This window comes from Martes martes, assembly GCF_963455335.1.
Source record: "Martes martes genome assembly, chromosome: 11".
Taxonomy (NCBI): Eukaryota; Metazoa; Chordata; class Mammalia; order Carnivora; family Mustelidae; genus Martes; species Martes martes.
Genome location: NC_137899.1, coordinates 50,901,057 through 50,911,624, shown reverse-complemented (window position 1 = coordinate 50,911,624; position 10,568 = coordinate 50,901,057). Strand labels below are relative to the sequence as shown.

At 42.4% G+C, this 10,568-nt stretch overlaps 1 protein-coding gene across 1 annotated transcript; it reads left to right on the top strand.

Moving 5' to 3' along the window:
- Positions 1-216: 216 nt before the first annotated feature.
- AGR2 (anterior gradient 2, protein disulphide isomerase family member) lies at positions 217-9,218 on the top strand (the record flags this gene model as incomplete). Its single annotated transcript, XM_080818942.1, has 7 exons — positions 217-355; positions 688-751; positions 870-922; positions 2,696-2,769; positions 5,045-5,108; positions 7,634-7,717; positions 8,924-9,218. The coding sequence occupies 7 exons, from the start codon at positions 217-219 to the stop codon at positions 8,971-8,973; spliced, it is 528 nt and encodes a 175-aa protein (XP_080675068.1). The 3' UTR covers positions 8,974-9,218.
- Between the last annotated feature and the right edge of the window lie 1,350 nt (positions 9,219-10,568).

The following is a 10,568-nucleotide window of genomic DNA, read 5'->3' as shown; positions in this document are numbered from 1 at the left end:
TCTGTTGATGGATCCAAAAGTAGATAGATACTCACACTAGCATTCTTAGGAAAGGTCTGTGGAAGGGAGTTTTTCACACCAGCTGCATGTTTTCCGTCTCAGTGAAACGTCAGTTCCTTTGTATCCCAGGGTCATGATACAGTCTGAAGACTGAGAAGGCTCCTAATTCCCTTTTGTTTCACTGACATTTTTCTCGTTTTCCGTATCAGATTTGCCATGGAGAAGATCTCGGTGTCAGCATTCCTGCTCCTCGTCGCCCTCTCTTACACTCTGGCCAAAGACATCTCGGCCAAATCAGGAGCTAAGAAAGACACCAAGGACTCTGGACCCAAACTGCCCCAGACCCTCTCCAGAGGTAGGAGTCCGCTTCCGGCCAGCTTTCAGTGCCCCTTCATTGAGAACCTGAGGCTTGGGTGCCAAAAAATATTTTTGAACTGAATTTATCAAAGTTGATCACTGTTTCCGACTTTCTTTAGAGGGTTTTGCATCCGATTGGTATTCAGTATATATTTATTCCAGGCTTTACCACTGCTTTTCAACAGTGGTATAATAGTTTTAAATTATTATAGTTATAATTATTTTTATATATGTAATTTATTTATATATATATATAATTAATAATTATAATTATTAATTATAATTAAGAAATTATAATAGTTTTAAATACACCTGTTCCTTTTGCTCTAGGTTGGGGTGATCAGCTCATCTGGACTCAGACTTATGAAGAAGCTTTGTACAAATCCAAGACAAGGTAAAGATACAGGTTACAGAGTTCTCTCCAAGCTCACAAGAGCACCCTCTAGTGGCACGTAGCTATACAAGAAATCTTGCTCATTAAAAATGACCCAATCTCTCTTTGTCTCTTACAGCAACAAACCCATAATGATTATTCATCACTTGGATGAATGCCCACACAGTCAAGGTAATTTATTCTTCTAAATATAATTTCCTTCATCGGCTTTTAGCTTTAGGGACAAGGCTCAGGTCACTCATCTTTTTATCCTTAGCGCCTGGCACAGTTAAATAAAACAGTATCTTTATGTAAGAAAAACATATTTTAAAGTAACTTCAAATATTTCCATACTTTGTGCTAACCAGTGGTGCACATTTTGAAGGGAAAAAAAAAAACAAGACTCTAAGATTCATCCTGACTTCTTGCTTTCTCTTGTAACCCATATCTACTACATCAGCAAACGCCACTGCTTTACCTCCCAAATATACCCAGAAGCCAGCCCCAGCTCGAAGGATATGCAAACTGTGCGTTCACACAAGGCAGGGGGCCTGGAAGTTTTCTGTGCTGGATTTAAATCTCTGGTTGTTGCTATCTTAAAATTTATAGAATTTTTAAATAAGGGGCTCCATAATTGTGGGTTTTTTTTTTTAAGATTTTATTTATTTATTTGACAGATAGAGATCACAAGTAGGCAGAAAGGCAGGCAGAGAGAGAGAGGAAAGCAGGCTTCCTGCTGAGCAGAGAGCCCGATGTGGGGCTTGATCTCAGGACCCTGGGATTATGACCTGAGCTGAAAGCAGAGGGTTTAACCCACTAGGCCACCCAGGTGCCCCGTAATTGTGTTTTGTCCCGGGATCCATGTATCGTGTAGGTCCTGCCTGAATCCAACCACTTCTTACTGACTCCTTTTTACTGCCCTGATCCAAGCCAAGATTCCATCTGGTTTAGAATACTGTATCAGCCACCTAACTAATCAGCCCACACTCAGCTCTTCACACTGAAGCCAGACTGAGGCTGTTAAACATAAATCAGACACTTTCACTCATGTGTTCAAGTGGCTTCGTATCACAAGTAAACGAAATCTGAATTCCCGATCATGGCCTGCAAGGCTGGACATAATCTGGCCCCTGGTTATCTTTGCTTTCCTTCCTATTCCGCCCTTGTGGTTTTCTCTACTCCCTCTAGCCTGGCCTTTGTGCAGTTTCCTCCAAGCCACTGCTCCTGCGGCCTCCTCGGCCCAGCATGACAGATCCCCAAAATCTTCGAGTGGATCATTCTCTCCTTTAACGTCACCTCCTCGGAGAGCTCTGCCTTGAACAGTCTAGAGCTCTTAAACCTCTTGCCTTGCTTTATTTTTCTTCGAAGTACATATCTCCAACTGAAGTTATTAGATAATATATTTGTTTACTTATTTATGATCTGTTTCCCACAGAAGCAATTGAGCTCTAGGAAGACAACACGTTACTTTTCTTTTTTTTTTTTTTAAGATTTTATTTATTTATTTGACAGACAGAGATCACAAGTAGGCAGAGAGGCAGGCAGAGAGAGAGGAGGAAGCAGGCTCCCCGCTGAGCAGACAGCCCCATGACCCCAGGATCCTGAGATCATGACCTGAGCTGAAAGCAGAGGCTTTAACCCACTGAGCCACCCAGGCGCCCAACACATTACTTTTCTTTCTTCTTCTTCTTCTTTTTTTTTTCATGAAACAGTTTGTACCACGTGACAAGCAAGAAATATAGGTTGGAAAAAAATGGATGAATGAATGAATAGATGAATGAATGAATGAGTGAATGGCAAGCATCAAAGGTAGTGAATGGACTAGATATTACTTCACTAATTGTTTGCTAAAAAGGCAAAGTTGGATATTATATTGAAAATACAGTTCAGCTTAAGATACAACAGAGAGCAATGGTTTCAACCAGCAAGGAGATGGATACTTACTGATTCTTTGGTCTATTCTAGCTTTAAAGAAAGTGTTTGCTGAAAATAAAGAAATCCAGAAATTGGCAGAGCAGTTTGTCCTCCTCAATCTAGTTGTAAGTTCAGTTTTCGTCATCACAGACATTTCTCTGTGGCTCATTATGTGAAATGGGTGATTCATGTTTCCTAGGTATGTTAGTCATACTGCACTGACTGGGGGCTGTTCCGGAGAGCTCATTTCACAGATGACCGAGAAAAAGAGAGATTTTACTAATAATCTATCTTGCATGGCTGTGCTTTTATTCAGTAATTAACAATTTCAGTCTGTCTGAAAAATATTGCTCTTGTGGTCAGGATTTTCTCTGTTGCTGTAAAAATGCAAGGCTCTCTTTGCAGATCTCTTCCTGTGCCCTCTTCCCTGCAGTCCTGATGCTCTGCCCTCTTCTTAGTTCTCAGCTCTTCTCTCCTGGGGAGTGACAGGTTCCCAGCTGTCTAAAGCACCAGCTTTAGCCTCACTCATTCCCACCTTACTTTGCCATCAACACTCTTGCTGTAGGTCAAGCTTTCTGTCTCCAGGGTCCTTCTATTCAGATGCAAACAGTTCCACCTTCCTTCCCAAGGGAAACAAGTAACAATAAACAACTCACAAAACTACTCCCCCTAACCCTAGGTCCTCTCCAGCCCTTCCTCCCCCTTTCCACCCCTCTCCCGGTCTCTCTCTCTTCCTCCCTCCCTCTTCGCAAGCTAACAAATTTGGCTTCTTCAAAGAACATTCACATCAGTAGTTTTTCCTCACCTTCCTTCCACAGGCTTCTCCTCCTCTTTCTACCTAGTAGTGACTTGGTGAATCTCTGCCCGCTTACTTCTCTTCCTAATATTTTATATTCTTTTTAATGTTTTATATTCTTTGTGGACAATTTCATCTACATCTGCCTTTAATCAATGCCCACGCACTGGTAATTGCCAAATCTTACCCAAACACGCAACAATTTCCAACTTGTGTGTGCAACCGTGGTCCACATTTTGCATTATTAGCTTAAACTCAACGTGCTCAATGCTGAATTTATCAGCTTGGTGCGGGATTTTCCAACAGCTCTTCTTTCATTAGTCCGTGTTTCACTGAAAGTTTCATACAAGTTTCCACTCTTACTCTCCTCCAGCAGTCAAGAAACCCTGCCGTTCTAACTTCTAAATATTTTCGCTGTAGGTCACTTCCCTATAAAGTGAGGACCACTGTTTAGTGTAAGAATTTCTCCCTCTGCCTAGGTCGCTACAGTATTACTAAATGGCTCCCTGCCTACAAAATAAATCCTAGCTAATCCCACATAGCCTTCAGGGTAATGACTCTAAAAACCAAACTGGGATCATGGTACTTCTAAATCCCTCCAGGGGTTCTGATCTATTTATGAACACAGGCAAAAACTGGCATGGTGTGCAAGACTTCTCATGAGCCAACCCCAAAAGGAGCTCTCTAGCATCTTCTCTCACCACTGCCTCCTGTGTCCTCTGTATTTCAATCCTCCCAAAACACACAGCCCTACCAGAAAGTGCTGTGCCTTTCCTCTACCTTTGGACAAACTCTTCCCACTGCCTGGAGTAACCTTGTGTTCCATGTACCTGACTCCTACTCATTTATTTATTTTTAATTTTATTTATTTATTTGTTAGAGTGAGAGAGAGCACAGTCAGGCAGAGGCAGAGGGAGAAGCAGGCTCCCCTGGAGCGAGGAGCCCCATGCGGGGCTCCATCCCAGTATGCTGGGATCATGACCTGAGCCGAAGGCAGCCGCTCAACCAACTGAGCCACCCAGGCGTCCTGTCCTATTTTTTTTTTTTTTTAAGACTTCTCCCTCCCTAAGTCTTAGTCCAACTTGCACACCGGGTTAAATGCCCTGCTTTGGTCACCCACCACACCTGCACGGCCTCCATAATACCACACCAAGTGGATCCACGGTATTCATTTTCCTACCTGTGTCTCTCAGCGGACCTGTGTTCCTTAAAGATGAGTGCCACAGACAAGCCTGTTTGTTTCTGTAATTTTTCCAAAAATGACCTGTTTTTTTCACTCCTCCATCTCCTCCTATCTCTCTCATCCAAGATGTCTTCCCCACATACTGGAACTCCCTCTATATTCTCCCTTCTTGATTTTTTTGCTCTTTATCATGTCCCTTCAGCTTTCTACCTCAGGTTCTACACTGCGTTTGGCTCTATCTTATTTATTATTTCATGCGTGTTACTCGCCTCCCCATCTGTATTGTCAGCTCTCTGGGGAAGAGAGATGCCTGACAGTACCTCAAGACGCCTCCCCCAGTAGAAAACACATTTCTGTATTAACAAGTTTGACAGTACCCGAAGAACAGACAAGCTAAAACTGTCTTTTCTTTTAATCTTAGTATGAAACAACTGACAAACACCTTTCTCCTGATGGCCAATATGTCCCCAGGATCATGTTTATTGGTAAGTAAAAATGACAATGAGATTAAGCACAGATAATTGCCCAAGCACTTTGGTATCTCTTCCTCGGAGGCCTCCTCCCTCATCTGTCACTCCCTCACGGCCAATGTCACTGCCCCACCCTAACAAGGAGTGTAACCTTCCCTTACGTTTCTCAACGTTTCTTCATTACGAAGTTCAAGCTTCTATCTATTTCCTCATTTGTTTTTCATCTGCACATGTAAACTTATCATGTCCCATCACAAGTATATCAGACAGGGAAGCACCCTGCTAACTTTTAAATGTATTGCCTGTTTTCCTGAGAACATCAGGCTGGTAAATTCTTATTTTTCATCAGGCAAACTTCCAATTGGTATGCTGGATTTTTCTTTCTGACATTTTTTGGTAATTATTTCTGGGCAAGTTAGGAATACGGCTTCCAGGAAAGAAATCAGAGGAGCCATGCTCCTTCCAGCCGCTGGTACTTTTCACATCCTGCTCCCTCTGCTGGAGAGCTTTTCCTGCTTCCCCCATGCACCTGCCCGTCACCTAGTCATCACAGTTGTTCACTGACCTGGCGCAACTGCCACTATGTGCCCGTGTGGCACCATGCTCCTCTCAACAGTCATTCTTCCCTCAGTTATAATTTTGTGTTTATGAGGTGATTGTTTTGGTTTTTTTTAAGATTTTATTTATTTATTTGTCAGAGAGAGAGAGAGATCATGCAGAAGCAGGCAGAGTAGCAGGCAGAAGCAGAGAGAGAAGCAGACTCCCCACTGAGCAAGGAGCCCGATGAGGCACTCGATCCCAGGACCCTAGGATCATACCTGAGCCGAAGGCAGCGACTTAACCCACTGAGCCACTCAGGCATCCCAGGGGTGATTGTTGAGTATCTATTTTCCCCTGTAGGACTACAGCTCTTTGTGCCTGGGGTTGTGTGGGTTTCTTCTGACCATCATATTTTCAGCATGATGCTCTTGGAGGCTGGCAATAAATATTTGTTAAATGACTGGACACATGAATTCAGATTGGCTTTGAGCCAAGTCATACTGATTTAAGGACAACGCATAAATAAATCCATCACACGGCAGAACTCGCACTGATCAAGTGCTTCAGGGCTGGGATCCAGCCAAGTCCACACTGAATGCACGGGACAGGGGAGAGGAACAAGTGAAGGAGCTAAAGCAGGAAAGCTGAACTTGAGCTAATTTTATACACTCAGTTATGTGAGGATTTAGAAAATCTAGAACGTTTAAATTGGGACTTTATGGGTCATCTTGTGACACTTTGTGCAAGAGTTCTTTTTATAGTATTTATTCCTGTCTAAGGGCATTGTAACCCACATTCCATGCCTTCCAAAAGAACCAACTACAGCTCAGGAGCATAGACACCGGCTACAGATTAGAATCACCTAGAAGATTTTAGAAAAACAAGCTGCTGGGCCACACCGCAAACCAATTCAATCAGAATCCTGTCGGGAACAGGAGGCAGGAGGTATTTCTTGAAGCTCTTCAGGTGGTTCAGGGGGGCAGCTTTATGAGTCTAGGGTTGGGTGTTTCAATAGCTTTTCCTGTGTTACTTTATCACAAAGAGTAAACCATGTGTTTGTATCCTCTGCACTAGCAGAAGTATAATAGGTTTTAAGTCTTTGTTGAACAAATAAATGTCAGCTTCTTGTCATTAACATCAGTGGGGCCCATTCCAACATTCTGAAATGACAGATCATCCGCTTAAGTACCAGGGCCAGACTGTGCACACAACCAACTGGGTCTCACGTGCCTCCTCCATCTGACTTTCAGGACATGCTCCTTGGGCCCCTTCAAACCTCTCTGACAAGGGAAGATTTCTAGGCCTGCGTAGATCCTAGTACCTCCCTTGTCGATATGCCTTATTTTAAAATGCCTTCTTTTCTCATGAGTGGATAACTTCAAAATAAATATAAAACATGGAAAAATGGATTTAAACCTCTCAGGACATTGGTATGCATAAAGGAAGACTCCTAAATCTTTGTTTTTTAAATTCAGCTAGATCACAAAAAAGTGAAAAACAGAGAGGGGCCCTATGTGCTTATTTGAACTTTGCTGCCGTTAATGGTTTGCATTCTTTTATTCATTAAAAACAACCTTTTATTTCAAGAACTAGCATTGGAAGTCGGTTTCTAATTAGCTAGGTTGCTCCTGGTAACAGGCTGCGGTTACAACATCAGCATTTCAAAAGTTCAAAATGCCTTAGTATAGAATGCCAGGGTTTTCACCAAAGCACCCAACATCCCCCTGCCAGTATGTCTTCTTCTGTTTTCAGGTTGCTATAGATAGGATAGCAGGGTTCATAACCTTGGCCACAAATAGCATTGTGCAGCTGTCGGGGGCTCCGGGCCCTGCTTTGGGGCCTGGCAGCCACAGGCCGGGTTGCCGAGTAGATGGACTAGACCTTCATGCGGGGGATCGCACGCTGTGTTCCTTTCACTGGCCATGGCCAAGTACGTGGGCTTCCTCGCGCAACAGAGCTTGGAAACATCGATTCCATTCCCATTTGTTTTTTCATTGTAGACCCATCCCTGACAGTTAGAGCTGACATCACTGGAAGATACTCAAATCGCCTCTACGCTTATGAACCTTCAGATACAGCTCTATGTAAGTGTCACCTCCTGTGAATGTGTCTCGCTGTTGCACTTAGAGTCCACGATGAGGAGGGAGGAAGCTGGGCTCAGACATGCAGAGAATCAGTGTGACCCTAACTAGCCTTGTGCCCTCAGGCAAATCATAGTCACTTTGGTCTCATTTATTTAAGTGAATAATTTATGACAGAGTCTTTTGATTGGGTATCTTTTTCTCTGGGAGGATTCTATAGCCATATTACCTGCTTCTCAAGGTTTCCTCAGGCACCCTGTCATAAAGAGTCCTACGACAGAATCAAGTGCAATACAGTAACTGTCCTATTCAGGCCTTCAATATTTTTTCCAAATAATGAAAGTAAAATGATATGGTCCATTTGGTGATGCTGAGTTTAAGTTCAATTTTAAAGATCAGTAGGGAAGATGGTTCCCAGGAGTTGGCAAGATACTCACTATCCCCGGAGTTGTCATAAAATGGAATGGAAAAAAAGTTAAACTCAGAGCAGACAGAGCACCTCAATAGGAGACTGTACCTGTTGTGGTCCCTAATGAGTCCTTCTGGGAAGACAATTGGGTTTGTCCTAAGAACCAATTCAGCTCAGTGACTAGGGCTGCCTGGAACTGTACTGCCCAATATGTGAGCCATGAGCTCCATGTAGCTCTTTAACATCACATTAATTAAAATTTAAAATTCAATTCAGCAGGCACACTAACCACTGTTTAAGTTCTCAATGCACAGGCACTGAATATTTTTGATCATCACAAAAATACCTGTTGAGTGGCACGACCTCCAACACTGTGCTGGGGAAAACTAGAGGCTGCATCTGGGCAGCAGCAAAGATGCTCGTGGTCCATTAGCAATGACTCCGGTGGGTGCGGGGAGGACCAGGGAAGCACATTCCAAGTACTGGCCCTTCTCGAGATAATGGCCAGTGCTATTAAGAAATAAGACTTTGAGCTCCACAAAAGCACGTATCCGGCACAGGTAATATCACAGTGCTTTGTATAAAAGACATGTGAGAAATATTGGAAGAAAACTGGATCATAGTAAAAGCCATGTCACATACTTTTAGAAAAAAATGTTTAACAAAATTACCAACAATTCACCCTATCATGAAATCACGCCCCATTCAATAATGAATAAAGTACCCAAGTTTAGGGGTTTACTAGAGCTATCGGTATAATTCTGGCGACATCTTGATCGTGGCAACTTTTTCCCCGTTAGTGCTCGACAACATGAAGAAAGCTCTCAAGCTGCTGAAGACTGAATTGTAGAGAAAAAACGTCTGCAAGCTCTTCCCTCTGTGTCCGGCCCTGAGACTTGGAACCAGAGGAGATCCTAGAAGACTTTGGAGAATGCAGATACACTGATGGACATGCTGATTAGATTATGGTTATTGTTACAACAGATATTTTTTAAAAATCTGGTCTCAAGTACACCTGTATGAAAACAATATTGCATACTAGCATAGTAAGCCATGCTTTTTTTAAAAAAAAAATTAAATCCTTTTGAGGTATTCAGACTGTTGTTGTCACCACTAACTTAGTCCTTCAGAGAAAAGCTATTTAGTTCATTCACCCAACAGGACTTCTGTACACATGAAATGTTCAAAGAGGAGACAAAACAGACTTAACTGGGGGTAGTGAAGACCAAAGTCAAAGTAATCACTTCACTTTAGAGTTTCTCAGTGGGTGACAAGAAGTAGGCATGAGCTTAGTCAACAGAAGTATCAAAACAGAAGATGTGTTAGTGCAAAAGAATGTGTAGAAAGGCACCCCAAGAAGATCAGGTACCTCCTTGGAGACAGCCCTTCCCACCCTGACCAGAAACTCCTAGGTACACACTTCACCTCAAGAATTCAATTTTAATTAGATTTTGCACAACTGAACCCTCTCAGGGTAAGTCTTTACAGATAGCTTTCTCTATCAGAGCCCTAATTTAGTGAAAAGGTCATTCAAAGAACATCTGTACCCATAAACATAGCCTAAAGAAATCCTAAGAATTTGCCTTACAGTACATTTGGTCTCTCAAGATTTTAGAACACTGTCCTGGGATAAATTTAGCTGAGTTGTTCCCCTCTTCACCAAAATGTGGCTAGCTGGAAGAAGAGCAAAGGAGCAAAGGTCAGAGGTCACCACTTACCTTTGAAGTTGAGAAAGGTAGTGAATAGGGGAGCAGCTTTTGCTACTTTGAACTCTTGATTCTGAATGACAAAAATTAGAACTGTGTCGAATAGGGGAGCAGTTTTTGCCACTTTCAACTCTTGATTCTGAATGACAAAAATTAGAACTGTGTATTAATTTCTTCACTACATATTTAATCTCACATTCATTGTCACATGGAATTGCTTTTTCACCCAGCCCCTACTGACTTCTTTGGCCCACAAATGGCTGTGGTGGGCTGCATGATGCTTTGAGTATTGAGATATTGATTAGCTACTGTTTGTCCTGACAAACTTTTCTTTGGCATTATTATCTTTTCCAGGGCAGAATATACATTTTAAATTCTTCTCTTTCACAGTACTATCAAAAAGCTATGTACTAACTAATAGGTTCTGTGCACATATGGTTGATGTAATGACATACAAATCCTCAGTAAAAATATCGGCAGAGGGATTGGGCTCTCTTCTTACAAGTGGGTACATAAGTTTAAAAAAGGTTAAATATCCTATTCAGAAAGTTCTCAGAGTTAATGAAGGGAAAAAAAGCGTTTTCACTTATATAAATTTTTTAAAAGATTTTATTTATTTGACACAGAGAGAGATCACAAGTAGGCAGAGAGGCAGGCAGAGAGAGAGGGGGAAGCAGGCTCCCTGCTGGCAGAGAGCCCGATGCAGGGCTCGATACTATGACCCTGAGATCATGACCTG